The sequence below is a fragment of the Chiroxiphia lanceolata genome, chromosome 27 (assembly GCF_009829145.1).
Source record: "Chiroxiphia lanceolata isolate bChiLan1 chromosome 27, bChiLan1.pri, whole genome shotgun sequence".
NCBI classification, from domain to species: Eukaryota; Metazoa; Chordata; class Aves; order Passeriformes; family Pipridae; genus Chiroxiphia; species Chiroxiphia lanceolata.
Genome location: NC_045663.1, coordinates 342,605 through 359,072, shown reverse-complemented (window position 1 = coordinate 359,072; position 16,468 = coordinate 342,605). Strand labels below are relative to the sequence as shown.

General features: G+C 62.9%; 2 protein-coding genes across 2 annotated transcripts; one reads left to right on the top strand and one right to left on the bottom strand.

Moving 5' to 3' along the window:
* The first annotated feature begins 255 nt into the window (after window positions 1–255).
* PRSS57 (serine protease 57) lies at window positions 256–1,938 on the top strand. Its single transcript, XM_032711653.1, has 5 exons — window positions 256–441; window positions 537–690; window positions 874–1,018; window positions 1,424–1,684; window positions 1,765–1,938. The coding sequence occupies exons 1-5, from the start codon at window positions 384–386 to the stop codon at window positions 1,936–1,938; spliced, it is 792 nt and encodes a 263-aa protein (XP_032567544.1). The 5' UTR covers window positions 256–383.
* Window positions 1,939–3,896: 1,958 nt separating this feature from the next.
* On the bottom strand, window positions 3,897–11,517 carry FSTL3 (follistatin like 3). The gene is made up of 5 exons (XM_032712040.1): window positions 11,405–11,517; window positions 9,351–9,536; window positions 6,459–6,674; window positions 5,193–5,420; window positions 3,897–5,102 (listed from the first exon to the last, which is right to left on the bottom strand). The coding sequence occupies exons 1-5, from the start codon at window positions 11,460–11,462 to the stop codon at window positions 5,050–5,052; spliced, it is 741 nt and encodes a 246-aa protein (XP_032567931.1). The 5' UTR covers window positions 11,463–11,517; the 3' UTR covers window positions 3,897–5,049.
* Window positions 11,518–16,468: the final 4,951 nt, after the last annotated feature.

Below are 16,468 nucleotides of genomic sequence, written 5' to 3'. Positions count from 1 at the left end.
AAAAGAGGCGTTGAGTGGGAGCACAGCACAGTCCCTGTGTGACCCACAGCAGCCCCAGGGATGCTGCCATGTCCTGGGAGGTGTCCTGGGGTCCTGCTGCTCCCACCTCCCTGCCAAGGGAGAGGTTTCATCCCAGTTAGCTCAAGGCACAAGAGGAGTCAGAACTGGGAAGCTGCTCTGCTCTCCTTCTCCTACCCTGGGGGAAGCTGCATGGCAGTGCCAGGGCCCCCCACCCCCTGAATTGCACAAAGCAGTAACACCCAGAAAGAGGAAGCAGGAGGGAGATACCCGCTGGCACCCCGAGGCTCAGCCCCCGGAGGGATTTAAGCACCCCCACCCCGAGCAGCCCCAGCAGTGGTGACAGTGGCCTGCTCTGCACTGCCATGGTCATGGCTGGGCTCTTCATCCTCAGCCTGGGAGGTTCCATCCTGCTCCCAGCAGGTAATGGGAGAGCTGGGGCCGTGGTACAGGTCCCCAGGGTGGGAGATGGAGGCCCCGTGGCACTGAGGAGGCCAATGATCACCTGCACCCGCCAGGCACCCAGGGGAGCCGGATCATCGGGGGAAAGGCAGCAGTGCCCCACTCCCGGCCCTTCATCGCCTCCATCCAGATGGACGGGGAGCACGTCTGCGGGGGCTTTCTTGTGTGGCCCAAGTGGGTGATGACAGCTGCCCACTGCCTCATTCCCAGGTGAGCCTTGTCGCCCCTGAACATCGTGTGACCCCTTCTAACTGATACCCCTGTCCAGGGGGTTACACAGTCCTGGAGCTGCCCCCTCCCACCTCTGCTCCCCCTCGAGCCCCCCTGGCCCTCCCCCCCTCCCCGATGGCCCCCAGCCTCAGCAGCACCTGCTCAGGCCCCCCCTGGCTGCAGGAGCAGCCCCTCGGTGCGTGTGGTGCTGGGCGCCCACCGACTGGAGGAGCCCGAGGCGTCCCAGCAGGTCTTCAGCGTGGTTGAGTCCATCGCCCACCCGCGCTACAACCCCCGCGCCGTGGACAACGACATCCGCCTGCTCCGGGTGAGACTGGTGTGCCACTGTCCCGCCACTGGGCACCCAGCGCCAGGCAGGGAGTGCCCCATGGCCCGGGACACGGGAGGGAGGTGGGGTGCCCACGCGGGGCCGAGCCGACACTAGATGTCAGTGCTTCTCTGGAGAAGACAGACCGTGCTGTGGGTGCGATGGAGGCACCAAGGACACTGACTCTGTCCGGGTCAGTGACTCCCAAGCAGCCAGTCTTTAGAGCAGACTGGGACCAGTGCAGAAGGACTGGCGGGGGGGCCCAGCCTCTGAAGAGGCTGGGGGGGATCAGCAGGACGGGTCAGCTGGGGCAGGCAGGCTATGGGGTGGAGAGGGTCCCAGGCAGGAACAGCTGGAGGGCTCTGCCCAGCAGCAAAGCCGTCCGTGCCCCGTCCACCCACCCAGCTGAACAGGTCGGCCACACTGAACGAGTATGTGAAGCGGATCCGTCTGCCTTCACCACACGTCGACCTGAAGCCTGGCACCGTCTGCTGCGTGGTGGGCTGGGGGGACATCTCCAACTACGGCAACCAGCCCGCTGAGCTGATGGAGACCAACACCACCATCGTCAAGCGGAGCCTGTGCCGGACACTGTGGAGGGGCAAGGTCTCGGCCAACATGCTGTGTGGGGCCAGCCGCAACGCCACCCTGCAGGGCGTCTGCACCGTGAGTGCACCCCCGGCCCGGGCCCCACTGCCCCCCACGGGGAGACCCACTAGTCTCCCTCCAACCTCCTCATTTTGCAGGGTGACTCCGGGGGACCCCTGATCTTCAAGAAAAAGGTTTACGGCATCGTCTCATTCTCTGGGAAGAGATGTGGGGACCGCCGGTTCCCCGACATCTACACCAAGATCTCCAACTACATTGGCTGGGTGCATCGCACCGTGCGAGGGCCCCAGAAGGGGAGACCGAAGCCCTAACATGGCTGGGAGGGGGTCCTGGGGGCGGGCTGTGGGGAGAGGGGCTGAGATGTCTCCCAAGAGGGGAGAAAAGGGCCAGAACTCCCACATCATCCAGCTCTGGTGGGGCCTGGGAGCTGATGCTCAGGACTCCTTGACCCAGGACTCTGCCCACTGTTGAGGGGTGTCACGTCCTCCCCAGGTGGTAGCAGAAGGCCCAGCACCTCACGCAGCCTCTTGTGGCAGCAACATTTTCCTTCTTCAATAAATCCCCATCCCACTGCTTCCCTCTGTGCTCTGGTCCCCCTGACTTGTCCCGGGTGTGGGCAGATGGAGCAGGGGGTGCAGGAGGAAGAAGGGGAATGTGGCCCCCACTCAGGACCAGGCCCTGCCCCAGAGAAGCCAGGATCTGCAGCCAGGTGCTGCCACCCCAACTGCCTTCCCGCCAGGGGTGGGGCTCCCCATCCCATCCCATTCCATCCCATCTCATCCCATCCCGCCTCATCTTGTTCCATCCCGTCCCACACCACACCCTTCCTGCTGCTCTATGGGACCCCCCAAACAGGGGAACCACAGACACCCCCCGGGGTCAGGCGGGCTCCCAGCTGTGCTGGCAGAGCCCACAGGGATCCGTCGGGAGCCTCACCCACCTCCCCACCCACAGACGGGCGCTCACCCCGTGGCAGCTGGGTGCCCACAGTGGCCAGGGGACATGTGCCGAGCTGCTGATGGGTCTCAGCTGAGACACGTGTGGCTCTGCCCGGCGTCGTCTCGGAGAACAGACTCAGACATTCCCTGCTTCTGGCTGTTTGTTTTATCTGCAAATTGCTGGCACCCTGTGGCTGCTGCAGGGCCTTGCACAGGGTCAGGGGACACAAGCTGCGGTCACTAGTGGCCCTGGGGACACCCAGTAGAGGACAGACCCCTGCCAGGCTGCCGGCATCCAAGGAAGCCCCAAATCCCAGGGGGGTGCTGGCAGAGGCACTGTGGGGCAGAGATCCCCTGGAATGCCGGGACAGGGCTGCCAGCCCCGGGGCTTCCACACACTGCCAGGGAGCCTGGAGAGCCGGCGCCTGTCCCAGCTTGTCCCAGACCACCCAAAAACTGGTGGGAAGGCGGCTCCTGACTCACAGCCATGTTTTGGAGGCTGAAATCTCCCGCTCATCACAGGAGCTGCTGTTGCTGCCACAGCCCGTGCCCGCGGGCTCGGCACGGGGCCACGCACCAGCCGCTCCCGGGGCCAAACCCTGCGGCGGGGCAGGCGGGACGGGGAGCTGCCGTGGGCAGGAAGCGCTGCGGGCAGGCCGTGGAGGAACCCAGGCCACACACCACCGTGTGCGGCAGCGCTGGCACCCAGAAGGGCGTGGGCAGCGTTTTGGAAACGCCCGTACACCCATCCCCAAGAGCAGGGGGACATCGCTGAGCTGGGCAGGCAGGAAGGGGCTGCAGGAGAAAGTCCCACGACCATCCTGGGTTATCTGAGCGGTCTTTTCCGACCTGAATGATTCTGCGATTCTCTGCAATGCACTCCTGGGCTGGGCATGGTTCTGAGGGGCTCGGCGGGGCGTTGGGGGGCTGTGCCATGCTGGCCCCCAGCACAGGGGATGCAGCTGAGGGAGATCCAGCGGCAGCTCCTGTGGAGCTCAGCACGTCAAGCCACAGGCTGCCGCCCGGGAACCATCCCACATCAGGACCCAATTACCGGCAGGAATTGTTTTGTGAAATACCAAACCCTCATGGCACAGCCCGAGATTGGGAACAGATTTATCTTGCTCTTCCCTGCTCTCCCCTTCCCTCCCGCTGCGCTGAGCAGCCTTGGCCGGGCCGGAAAACCCGAGCGCCAAGCGGAGCAGATGGGATGCGGCTCCTCACCGCTGCTGGGGGCTCCCCACATCCCAGACCCCGGCACAGGGGCACAGCCCCGGGGACAACAACACCTCCTGCGGCCCCGGAGCCTGCCCAACAAAACCAGACCCACAGCACCGTTTAATCTGGTTTAGAATTATAATCCAACATAACCTAACGCAGCCATAAAATGCCCCAACAATACAGAATAGGGAATGTGGGTGTTCCCAAAGCATCTGCCTTGAGGGTCAGAATCCAATCATACAAAAATAGAAGATAAGGTATTTTTACATATAATATATATATAAAAATGATATTTATATAAAGTCAAGAGCTTTTTGGTGTCAGAGCTGAGCTGGTATTTACACAGGTGACAACAGAAGAAATGAGAAAAGGAATAAAAATAAATACAGGTGTGGGCAGAGCAGGGGGTATGGGGCCCCATAGCTGCAGTGTGGGGGTCCTTGAGGGGGCGGGCAGGGCCATCTCTCCCTGCAGCCTGGGCTCCATCTGAAGCTGTTCTGGCAGGGAGGGATGAGGAGGGCTGGGGGCAGCTGCCCTGGGTGATGGGCTCTGGGTGGGGGCTCAGTGGGCCAGGGAGAATGGTCATGCCCCCCAGATAGGGCTGCCACTGCACCAACTCTCTGGGCACCGGCATCACCTCCGAAGACGGTGGGAGCCTGGTCTGAATGGGCCTGGGAAGACCTAAACTGAAATCCATTTGAACACACACATGCTGAAAGTTTAGGAGACAATAACATACATATATTTTTTTTAATATATATAAAAATATATATCTATCTCTCTCCGATCTGATGCAGCGTGCACTGCCTTTCCTGCTGCTGGCAGCTGGGGCTGAGCCCCTCAGGGAAGGCAAAAGCACAGATTCCCTCTAGACCTCAAGGTCCCAGCCAGAAACGTCAGCAGAGTACTGAGAATTAATCCAAAAATAAATAGGCCCAGGGCTGCCGGCCAAGGACACGTAAGGGGGGCCCACGGACACCCCTCCACACCGCGCCAGCAGCAAGGAAGGGCACTGGCCAGTGGAGAGCTCTGCTGGGCACTGGGTGGGCACTGGAGCATCCCAGGGCAGCTCAGCATCTCTCTGGCCGTGAGCCCCCACCCCTGCTCCCCGGCTGGCAGGATGGGAACTGAGCCCCCTGCGACTGCATAACATACACAGGGATAAATAAGGATCTTTTTATCTTAATAAATATCAGGTATATGGTTTGTACAATATACACATAATGCCCCTGTCTCCCGGCTCCGGCTCGGCCGAGGGAGGATTCACACATAGTTCTCTTCCACGCTGTCCGTCTCCGCGGAGAATTTGGCCGCGGCTGAAAACAGAGAGAAGTGGTGAGGAGGGTGTGAGGGGTGACCAGGCTCTGGGGGTCCGTGCCCGCTGCCCCCCGCCCTGCCCTGCTCACCTGAGCAGCTCCCGTAGTGGCGCACGCCGATGGAGCGGCCGCGGTGGCAGGTGGCCCGCCGCAGGTGGCACGCTGAGGGGTAGGTGACGTTGTTGTTGCCGCAGAGGGCGTGGTCCAGGCTGGTGGGCTCAGGGCAGGGAGCCGTCCGGCACATCACGCAGTGGGCACTGCCCGTCTGGTCCACCACGCAGGTGTGGGTGCCAGGGCACACCACGCTGGAGCAGGACTCTGCGGGGAAGCACGGGGCTGGGGTGACCCGGGGAAGGGCACCCCCTCCCGCAGCTCCTCCAACTCAGGTGGACGGTGGACATCATCCCAAGGAAACCCGGTCGCCTCCCAACTTTTGCTACTGGGGGACAGAGAGGAGCCAAGGGCTGAATGGTCCCAATCTCCCCCACCGATGATGCTCCCAAGGGCGGGGGCTGGCAGGGCTTGACATCCTGAGCGTGAGGGAGCAGTGGCCCCAGGCCCTCGGGCTCAGCCCCAGCCAGAGCTGCGCCGCACGGGAGGAGCTGAGGTGCAGCTGCAGCGGTGGAGCGAGCGCGGGGCTGAGCCCGTTTGGCGCGGGGGGACCCGGCCGGGCCAGCGGCCGCACGCAGGTGCCTTGGCAGGGAAGCAGCAGCTGCTGCAGCCAGGCTGGCAGCCGCCGTGCTGGCCCCGGCAAGAGGGAAGGGCAGGGTCACCCTGGACCCGACCCAGCGCTGGAGCAAGGGCGCATGGGCGTGGAGGGAGCCTGTGCAGCAGGATCAGGCCCTGCAAAGGGCTCTGCCGGGGGGGGGGTGTGGCACAGGGGGCTCATGCACCCCCATCATCCCTCCACCTTCCTCTCTTTCTTTCCCTGCTGGATTGGAAGATTTGGCATCTGCAGCTCCCAAACTCCCATTTCTTGCCCCACATTTCCCTGTTCAGCCCAGAGCTTGACAGACAAAGCCTTCCAGAGAGCAGGGCTGGAAAAATAACCATAATCCTTCTGACAGCTCTTGGCAGAGCCAGGAAGATCACTGAGCCCTTTACAAAAGAGGAAAAAAAGGGGCTTGATGTTTGTAAATGACATTTTAGGGACTGTTACTGCTCAGTCCAAAGTGAGGCCAAACCCTAGAGCACCAGCAGGCTACAATGTCCCCTTAATGGGCACCAAGACCCGTGTCCTGCAGGCGAGACCCTGCACTGGGATGGACCTTCCCTCCCTGGACCACAGGGGATGGGGATAGGACAGGGACAGAATAGGAATGGGACACAGTGGGGTGGGGGCTCAACTGCACCTACTTTTGCATTTGCCCTGGTACATCACTTCGAGGTCGGGGTGGTCTCTGCACTTGGCCGTCAGCAGGTCGCACTCGTCCCGGTAGGTGTAGCCATCAGAACCGCAGACCTGCAGCTTGCGGGGCAGGCTGGAGCAGTCTGGGGCACAGGCACACTGGGGACGCCCGTGTTTCATCTTGCAGACCTTGTCGGGGCCGCACACCACCCCCTCACAGCTCTCTGGGGACACAGAGCAGCAGCACGTGAGGACGTGGCACCGGCTGCCCCCCACCAGGGAAGGGCTCGTCCTGCCCAGCCCCCGTGTGACACCGAGTAGGACGGGGCCAGCACTGGCCCTCACAGTCCCGAATGCCCCCCGGGGCCACAGCGCACGTGCTGACACTGAGCTGCCCCGGCAGCATCTGGATCTGCTCAGCGCCGCCGAGGAGCAGGTCGTTGGCTGTGGCTCTGCACAATCATCCAGCACTCACCCCAGCCGGAGCCCCGGCTCCACTCAGCACCAGCTCACTCCTTCCCATCTATTTATTCTTTGGAAGGAGTCATTTCTTTCTCTTGTGCAATGGAAAAATCTATCTCCGCAAGGCCCCAGTTCCTCCAGAAAGAGCTGGGCTTCGCGAGTTGTCTGGGCGATCGGGAATGCCGCTCCCAGCAGACAATGCCTGGCCCTGTCTCGCTCTGTGACTGGAACACAAGAGCAGGAGGCAGCAGCCAGTGCCCGTCCCCAGACAGGCAGATGCTTTGTCCCCCCGGGTCACCTCCCGGCCAGCACGGGGGCCGGGGTTCAGGGGGTCCTGCCAGTGCCCCGGGGCCATGCCCACGCTGGCAGGGACGGAGAGGGGCCACTGAGCAGGGGCCCATCCTGGTGCCCAGGGGCCCAGACACTGGTCCCTCTGCAGGAAGAGGCAAAGGGGTCAGCAGCAGGGACAGGGGTTCTGTCTGGGGCAGCTGGACCCCCTCTGCCTCCCAAAGCACACAAAGCACTCACCCCAGAGGGACTGACCCCTCTGTCCCCAGGACATGGGCACTGCTTGGACCAATCAGTACCCACACTGGGCAAAACCAAAAAGCTTCCCAGAACGGGGATTCTCCCCCAGCAGGAAGGATCCCTGCAGACAGGGTGTGTGCTTGGAGCTTTGGGAGGCACAGAGGGGGATTTCCCTGTGGGAGATGGGCCACCTTGGGAGACAGTGAGGAGGAGGAGGAGAAGGAGGAAGGGGAAATTCCCTGTCTCCTTGGCCCAGCAGTCCCTGGGGGAAATTCCCTGGTGGGAAACGATTTCCCGGATTGCTCCCTGATTTCCACAGCTGGGGCTTGACCCAGGGAAGGAGAGCCTGAGACATGAGGACCCCATGACGGAGGGTTACAGCTCTGTGTCCCAGGGCTGCTAGAGGAAACAGGACCCTCATCACCCTCCGCTCTGAGATGCTGCAGCAGAGCAGAGTCCGATTGTCCAGACAGTCCCAGCAAGGGAGGGAGCGGTTGGAGAATCTGCCCGTGACCCTGACCCCACAGCCTGGCTGCCCCCCTGCACTGGGTCCTTGGGGGGGACACCGTGTCCCCAGCAGTTGGAGCCAGGAATTTCACTTCCCTCCCAGAGACCCATTGCAGAGCCCCCGGGGCCTGGCCAGCACCTCCCCATGGGGCTTGGCCGCCCGGCTGCAGCCCACTTTATCCCAGAGTAACCTCTTCCAGCCCTGCAAGCCCGGCGAGTGGGAGCACAGCTCCTCTTATCCACCCTCTTCCAAAGCCTCTGGAGCCTGGTGAGGAGCAGCACCAGCTCCATCTGGACGGGACAGGCAGGGGCTGGCTGATGGTGTGGGGGTTGTGGTGCAAGTGCTGGCCAGGCTCTCCAGCAGTTTCCTTAAAGGCCCTGCTCCCAGACCCCAGTAAACCCCAGGAGCCTCAGCTCACACTGTGGTCTGTGGCCACTGGCAGCCCCCATGCCTCCCAGTCTCTCTGCAGAGGTGAGGCCAGACTCCTGGTCAAGGGCTGCCTGTTCCCACTGCACTCTGCCCCAGGCATGGGGGAGCCCATGGAGAGGTCCCGGTGCTCCCAGTTCCGCCAAGCAGGGATGGGGCCAGGGCCAGGATCTCACTCAGCTTTTGGCTGGCACGGGGTGCAACCCCAAGCTGCACCAGGATGGGCCCGAGGAGTGCAGGGAACTAGAGGAAGTGGTTTTGTTAAGAACCGTTTTCCCCCTTTAAGCAAATAACAACATGACCTTCCAAATCCCTGCTCCTGTCTCCTGCGGGCAGCAGGTCCTCGAGCGTGTTCTCACACAGCCACGCAAGTGCTGGGGGATCTGCGCCTCTGGCACACGCCAAAACATCTGGTGGGGCTGGAACTCACAGCTGGAGAGTTTCCACTTCTGGAACTGCCCGTTACATAAAGCCATTTCACACACACGCTGGGAGGAGCGAGGGGGAGCGGAGGGGAAGAAATAGATCTTTTTGCCTCAGAAAAACCTGACAAAGTTTCCCCTGAGCAGCCGTGGTGAGGGCAGGGGCAGGGGGCCCCAGTGCAGAGAGGTTAACTTGGGAACAGGCAGCCCCAGCTCCGCTCCCTGCACTCGGCTGCCCGGCCAAGACCCGGGTCACGCGTCCTACTCCACTGGGAGAGAACTAAAATACACACAAAATGAGAGCAGCCAGGGGATGCAGGCTGTCCTGCCAGCTCTGACCCACAGCAGCATCTGTCCAGGAGCTGCAGCAGCAGGAGTATGGGGTCAGCAGTCCCTGGGGTCCCTGTGCTGTCCCAGACTGCCCAGAAGAGCCCTGTCTGGTGAGGGGCAGCCCAGCCCCATCACTGCTGCATCACCTGGAGCTGCAGGCTCTGAGCATCCCCCGTGGGCAGAGCTCAGCCCCACAGCATCCCCTCACCCCCTGGCCCGCTCACCTTTGCAGGGGTGGCATGTCACCAGCCCCAGGAAGCCCAGCAGGCTGATCTTGTTGCCTGGGTAGGTGTAGTTAGACCAGGCCACGTCCACATTGCCGTTGGCACAGCATTCCTCCCATGTCACACCCGTCTTCAGGATCATGGTGCACTTGGCCTCCTTCCCCTGCTGCAACCAGCAGATACCACCTGTGGAGAGGGCAGAGGGTAAGGGATCCCTGCTGTGCTGGGACTCCCACGAAGGGCAGCAGGATGCCAGCTGTGGCTGGACCACCTTGGGCAAGAGGCACAGAGATCGCTCCAGTGCCTGGGATGAGCTGGGGAACCCAGAGACACTCTGTTCTGGCTCCCATCACTCATGTGGCACAAGAGCTGTCCCAGAGCAGGCATCCCTATGAGTCCCTGGCACGACAGCTCCTCATAGCCTGGGGTTGCTGCCAGCCCTCTTCCACCAACAGGTTCAAAACCAGCACTGGGACCACAGGGATGCACCAGTTATCCCAGCACTCCCAGCGATGCTCTGGGAGATGCCCAGCAGCAGGCCAGGGCATCTTACTTGGGCTTGCAGCTTACCTCCTCCCTGCCTCCATCTCTGCCCAGCTCCTGCCCAGTCCCAGAGAGAGGGGGCCCCAGCTTGGAGGGGGACAGACAGAGCAGGGCCAGTGGACAACCGTGCTCTGGATCCCCCGGTGTGTGCCAGTGGCCTCATGGAGGAATGAAACCCGTTCTCCATCACGGGGGCTTGACACACACACGGCCCCTGCAAGGAGCATCTGAGCCAGTGGCTGGAGCGTGGGGCACTTGCCCCAGCCCTTGGGTCTGGGCCAGCCCCGCGGCACTGGATCGCTCTGACTCAAAAGCCTGTTTGTTCTGTGACCCACCAGCGAATCAGTTAGATTTTTTTTTCTTTTTTGTGAGTGATTTCTTTGCAATTTCCGCCTCTGCAAACCAGCCTCTTGTGACGCTTATTTGGGTTCGTGCTCTCATTAGCTGCGCTTGAGGTTTGTTAAACGGCAAAAGATGGGAGGGAGAGAGGGAGAGATGGGGGCGGGGACGTGTCCTGTGCTGCCAGGGGGGAGTCGCTGCCCTCCAAGTCAGGGATTCACCCTGCCCCGAAGTGGAGCCCGCCCCAGACCCTGTACCCCCTTTTTTCCTCCCTCGCGTATGATTTTGGTTCAGCCACAAGCACATGGGGCTCCCAGCCCGGCTGCATCCGCGGGGCAGTCGTGGATGGAGCAAATCCTCGGGCTGCGGAAACCAGCGCCTGGACGCCTCGGGCAGCACCAGCCGCGCCAGCACGCGGCTGCCATCGGGGGGTTATCCTCCACGGATTTGTTCAATTGCTCTTCCAAGCCCAATTTCCCGTTACAACACCGCGCGGCCCCCACTCCCCACGGCACACTCGGCATCGTGCGAAGGGAAGATGGAAACTCTCGCTCGGATGCGGGAGAGGCGACACCAGCACCACCGCACGGCTCCGCGCCGCTGGGAAGGGCTGATGGAGCCCCGACCCGGGGTCTCGGGACGTCCTCCCCCGCAGCCCCGACACCGCCCAAGCACGGCGAAAGCCGCTAGCACCGGCAGCGGAACCGGGAGGCTCCGAGCTACGAACTCCACACCCCGGTCACGGACCGGCCCCGCTCCCGGCCCGTCCCACCGGGGGCCACGCAGCCCCGAGCCGGCTCTGCCGCCTCCGGGAACGGGGACTCCCGGGGCACGCGGGGTGCGGGATGCCGAGGCCGGGCAGCGGGGCCGGGCGGGACCCCGGGCGTTCGCTCCCGCCGCGCAACCCCGCGACCGACGGAGGGACGGCAGGGACCGGGACACCCGAGCGGCACCGCCGGGCACCGGGCAGCCGCCGCTCTGCCCCTTAAAGGGGGTTTGTGCCGCCGAGAGCTCGGCATCTGCCCGGCGGGACGGGACAGCGGTACCCGAACGGCGCCGCGACCCCGGGCCGGGCCACCCCTGCCCCGAGCACCTGCCGGCGGCGAGCGGCGTTACCGAGCGGGCGGGCTGCGCCGGGACCCCCGCCGGAACCGGGACCCCGCGGCTCTTACCGTGCGCGGCGGCGGGGCTGCAGAGCGCCAGCAGGCAGAGCGCCAGCCGCAGCGGCATGGCCGGGCCGGGCGGGGACGGGCCGGGACGGGCCGGGGCGCTCCGGTGACCTGTTGCTGTGAGGCGGCGGCGAGGCCGGCGGAGCTATAAAGCGGCGGGGAGGCGTGAATCACCGGGCGGGGCGGCGCGGGGGGGCCGGGGCGGGGGCAGCGGCGGTGGAGTCGGGGGGCAGCGAGGGGGGTGAGTGCGGGGGCGCGGGGATGGCAGCGAGGGTCTGATCGTCACCAAGTGGGCGGTGGGGAGTCGTGTCCGTGCTTCCCCCGGAGCGGGCAGGGACCGGCAGCCCGGGACTGAGATGGGACGGGGAAGGTTTGGGGGTGCTCCCGTGCTCGGTGTGCAGCGGAGCAGAGCAGTGTCTGGGCAGACCCCGAGGCAGACCCCCCGGAACACTTCCCTGCCCGACCCTGTGCCGCCCGCACGGCTGCGCCTTCCACACCCATCCTCGCATGAACCCGCGTCTGCCTCCTCCTGCCCTCCTCCTCCTCGCGGAGCAGCCCGGCTGGCAGCAGGGGTAGGGTGAGGGCTGTCTCATGTGGCTCCTTTCATCTCTGCTACCCAAACACCCCCACAGCTCGGCTGGTACCCAGCATCACCCCCAACCAGCCGAAGGGAAACTGAGGCACCAACTCGAGCCCTGTCAGGCAAGGAGGGGAAGGAGAAGAGCTGGTGGGGTCATACTCCCATGGCATGTGCTGGCCCCATTGTCCCCAGCTGTCCCCACTAGCACTAGCACTGCATCTTCTGGCTCCCAAACGCATGCTGGACCCTGCGTGGCCTGGCTTGTGCTTGGGAACTGGGACTGGGCCAATACTGCCAGGCTTTCAAGGGCTCCCAGACCTTGTGCGGCTCCTGACAGGACTGGGGAGCACAGTGGGGAGTCCAGGACAAGGCAGGCTGGGCTCTCTGGCATTGCCTGGCCTTGCTTCTTGCTCAGTGCCACCACAAAGAGATTGCCCACCTGTTTGAAGGGGGGTCGGAGTGCACCAGGGTCCCCAGCTGTCACCCAGCTCCCCAGGTAGGGTGTTGGGGACACAGGGCTCTTTGCCACAGCCCAGGGCCCTCTCAGCCCTGAGAGCCGTGTCCAGCTCGCGGCCGCGCAGCTGAGGAACGTTTCACCCCGTGCACTGGCCTCAGCTGAGGTCATGTTTTCAGCAGGGCTGAGCTGGGCTCTTTCGGAGAGGGGCCCAGACCACAGGGCCCCGGGGACCCTGCACCACCCCTCTGGCCCAGCAGCAGCCTCCTGGCTCTGAGTGGTGCCAGCACAGCACAAGCAGCTTGCTTTGGCGCAGGATGGGGCTGGACGCAGCTTTGGTCTGGTGGGACATGGAGCAGCCCAGGTCCCACAGCAGGGATAGCGGGTGCAATGCCAGCTGCCAGCACGGGCAGAGCAGTATGTCCACTGGCACCAGCACAGTCTCCATCCCTCTCTCTGCCCCTCTGGCCACTGAGCTGTCTCTCACCAAGGTAGATCTTCCCCTCCTTTTCCCCATACGGTCCCTTGCATCCCCAGGGAGGGGTCATTCCTGGTACCATCTGCAGGTGCAGGAGCCCTGTGTCCTGCAGCACCCGGCACCTCCTCACAGCGTGTGGTGGGGCCAGGAGAGCCCCGCACAGGACAGCGGGGGGGTCCTGGGGGAAGGACAGAGCTGGCAGCCCCCGCCCGCACGGGCTCCTGGTGTGCTCCTGGCCCCGGCGCTGCTCCCGGCCCCGGCCCGGCTGGCGTGACCCGGCTCCCTCGGGCGCCTCGGAGTGATTGCCCATGTAAGGGCCGAGGGCTGGGAAGCCAAACCTCCAAGTGGGATGTCCGTGAGCGAGCGGGTGGTGATGCACTCACTCACATGCTCCAGGATGCGAGAGGAGCTCGAAAAGGCCAGGAAGGGATTTTCCCTGGCTCAGAGTGGGGTTGCACAACCACCGGCTCTGGCAGGGAAGGGGTCGGTCCTCACTTGGAGCAGCAGGCGTTGTCACCTCTGTCAGGGAGCAGCCAGGCTCCTGATGTGAGACAGGAGGAGCCTGGAGGCCAGGAAGTAAGTGGGTTCCTGAGCTAAAGGGGGCTCAGAGCCTTGCTGAGGTCACCCTGCTCCCAGGAAAACCATGCTGGGGGCTCCGCTTGCCCTTCTCCCGGTTGCAGCCAAAGTGACTTGCCTGCAGTGATGCCGCGGGGTCGGGGGGGGGTAAGGCTGATTCTCAAGCAAAGCTGGGAGCAAAATTCCACCAACCAGTCTTGCACACAGGGTGATTCTGCCTCCCTGCACCCCACAGACAGCCCAGGACATGACTGAGACCCCGCAGCACCCGCCGAAAGGAGGGAGGGGGGCAAGAAGCCGGACTGGGATCTGCAGGAATGCAGCCCTGCGGCACCCGAAGGGAGTCAAAGGAGCCCCTGGACTGGGGCTGGGGGTGGCGGGAGGCGCTGGGATGGGGACAAAGGAGCCCTTTGGAGCACAGTGAATGGTGGCCGCACATCTGACCTTTCATCTGGGCGCTGGTGCCATGCTGGGTCAGGGCTGCAGCAGGATTTCGGGATGAGGTTCAGACCCAGCCATTCTCCCCCCAAACCCTGGCGGGTGCATCCTGCTGCTGGGCTCCTTTAAGGACGGAATCTTGCCTCTTTCATCAGTTCAGGCTAATTAAACTCTGCTAAACCAATTAAAGCTGCAATTTGCAACAAGACATTCAATTGAGAAGTGTTTCTCCCAGAGCCCAGGGTCAGGGCAGAGGTTTCATACCGCCGGCATGGATCTGTGGGCAGGTGTTGGCCAGGGCCCTGGATGTTGCCATTTCCCTGTCAGAGCGAGGTGATCCTGGCCCCATTCCTCTCCGCAGCGGGATGCCCCAGTTTCTCCCACACAGGTGGAAGTGCTGCCAAACACAGCAGTGGGGAGAGGGGCTGCTGGTGAGGGATCCTCAGCCCTGGCTCAGGTGTACCCATGGGGCCATGAGACCCTGTGAAGCCCTGGGGATGGGACCCAGGCTTGGCACAGCAGGGCCAGCGCTGGAGCTCAGTGTGTACCCAGGAGGGGGGATGGGATCGAGCCTCAGTCACATCTCTCAGAGCCGGAGCCTGTGCTGGATGGCTGGTGCAAGGCACGAGCTGAGCCCCGGGGCTGCTGCCGGCAGCCTTGACCCCGAGGCAGGATTTTCTCCACCGTGTCCTCATGGCTCCAGCTCCGTGAATTGGATTGGTGCTTGTGGCTCATGGCCACATCCCTGGAATTGGGGAGAGAGTGTTGGAGCGGTGTGGGCTGCACCTCGATGGCCACACTCCACCCCCAGCGCTGACACGGAGCTTCGCCCGTGCCCCGGGGCGTCGTCGTCACTGCTGCTGCCTCAGTTTCCCCATCTGCTGAGACGAGATAATGCTCCTCTGCTTGATCCTGCGCTATCTCCCAGGAAGGTTGCAGGGATTAGTTTGCTAATGTTTGCAAGGAGCTTTGAAGATGAAAGCTGTGAACAAATGCCAAGAAGTGCTGAGCTGGATTCTCCTCGCCAAGTAATCGTTTCATGTTCCTGGGACACTTCCACTTCTGCGGATGAAGGAGGGCAGGGCGGGAGCGCCGGCGTGCAGGGAGGGCCGGGAGGCTGACATACCTTCCCAAGACTTGCCCCTCCAAATCTGATCACCCATCCTGTTTGATTCCTGATCAAACTCTGATCCTTCCTCCTGATGCTCAGACCCAGACTGCCTCACTGCTGCTGGCATCAGCACCACCAGCACCCTGCAGGCCCCAGCCCCCCAGGAAACATCACCCTGGGGGGATTCACTCCCTCTCCCCTCCTCAGCAAAGTCTTCCCCCTCTCCAGAGCTTTGGGTGCCCCCGGCAAGAGCTACACTCCCCCCAAGGCCTCTTCCCTCCCAATCTTTCATCCCAGTGTCCCCAGCTCTGCCCCACACTGATGGAAGATGCTCTGGGATCTGTCTGTGCTGGAGAAATGCTGGTGCTTGGATCCAGGAGGTGCAAGCAGCATGGAGTGGGGATGGGAAGGCTGGGATGCAGGAAAGCAGCAGCCAGAGCCAGCAAGGACATCCTGTCCCATCCACTCTGACAAGGTGTGCCCCCCTCAAAAAGGAGCAGACATCTCATGGCCACGGCCCACAGCTGGCTCTGGTTCTGCCTCTCCTGTCCGTGCACATGGATTTACAGACGCCTCAGCGAGCTCCTTACGAACGATCCCGTTGTCCACACGGCCGAGCCTGGCATGGTCAGCCGGGCCGGGCTGGGCCACGCGTGACACAGGTGTGTGTGTGTGTAAACACATGCGTGACACAGGTGTGTGTGTAAACACATGCGTGACACAGGGGTGTGTGTGTAAACAAGGTGTGAGTCAGCGCCGGCAGCCGCGTGGGCTCCCAGCACAAGCACTGCCTCCACCACAGTGCAGGGCAGGAGCAAAGTGAGCCTCGAGGGGAGAGCTGACAGTGCTGTGGAACGTCAGGAAACCGTGTGGGGCTGAACTGGGTCCAGCAGAGCCGGGAGTCGGGAAAACCTCCTGGGCCATGAAAGTCCTTTGGCTCCTCGGCGAGGCTGGGGAGAGGCGCTGACGGAGGAGGCAGAGCTGCACCAGGAAGGGCAGCGGTTGCTCCACTGATCTTTGTTCCCTGGGCAAGGTGCTGGTTATCGGGACGAGACAGTGAGGCTGCTGGCTGCCCTCCTCCCATTCCAGCCAGGTGGGGGACACAGACCCCACTGGCACTACGGTGGGCTGTGGCACCCTGGCCCCTCCAGTCTGGTGGCCCTGCAGGTTCCCAGTCCCTTGGGCCATTGAAGGGCAGAGCCACTGTAGGTCATGTCCCGCCTGAAGCCCCCATCTGCCACACAGCCCTTGTCAGACAGGGAGCCTGATTGCTTGGCCCAGGCTGGCAATTGGTAGAAAAACATGTTTTTCATATTAAAATTTCCCTTGAAGAACAATGGTTTAAATCAAGCATAAAAAAGCAAAGAATCCAAAAAAAAAAAAAAAAAGAAAAGGGAAATTTTTGGTGGAGCCCAAAAGCAGCCCCCAGA

Coding starts and splice junctions, on each gene's coding strand:
- PRSS57 (XM_032711653.1), top strand. CDS start 384: ATGGTCATGGCTGGGCTCTTCATCCTCAGCCTGGGAGGTTCCATCCTG. Junction 442..536: donor TTCCATCCTGCTCCCAGCAG/GTAATGGGAGAG, acceptor TGCACCCGCCAG/GCACCCAGGGGAGCCGGATC. Junction 1,685..1,764: donor CCCTGCAGGGCGTCTGCACC/GTGAGTGCACCC, acceptor CTCATTTTGCAG/GGTGACTCCGGGGGACCCCT.
- FSTL3 (XM_032712040.1), bottom strand. CDS start 11,462: ATGCCGCTGCGGCTGGCGCTCTGCCTGCTGGCGCTCTGCAGCCCCGCC. Junction 9,537..11,404: donor CAGCCCCGCCGCCGCGCACG/GTAAGAGCCGCG, acceptor CCCTCTCCACAG/GTGGTATCTGCTGGTTGCAG. Junction 5,421..6,458: donor GTACCAGGGCAAATGCAAAA/GTAGGTGCAGTT, acceptor GCTTCCCCGCAG/AGTCCTGCTCCAGCGTGGTG.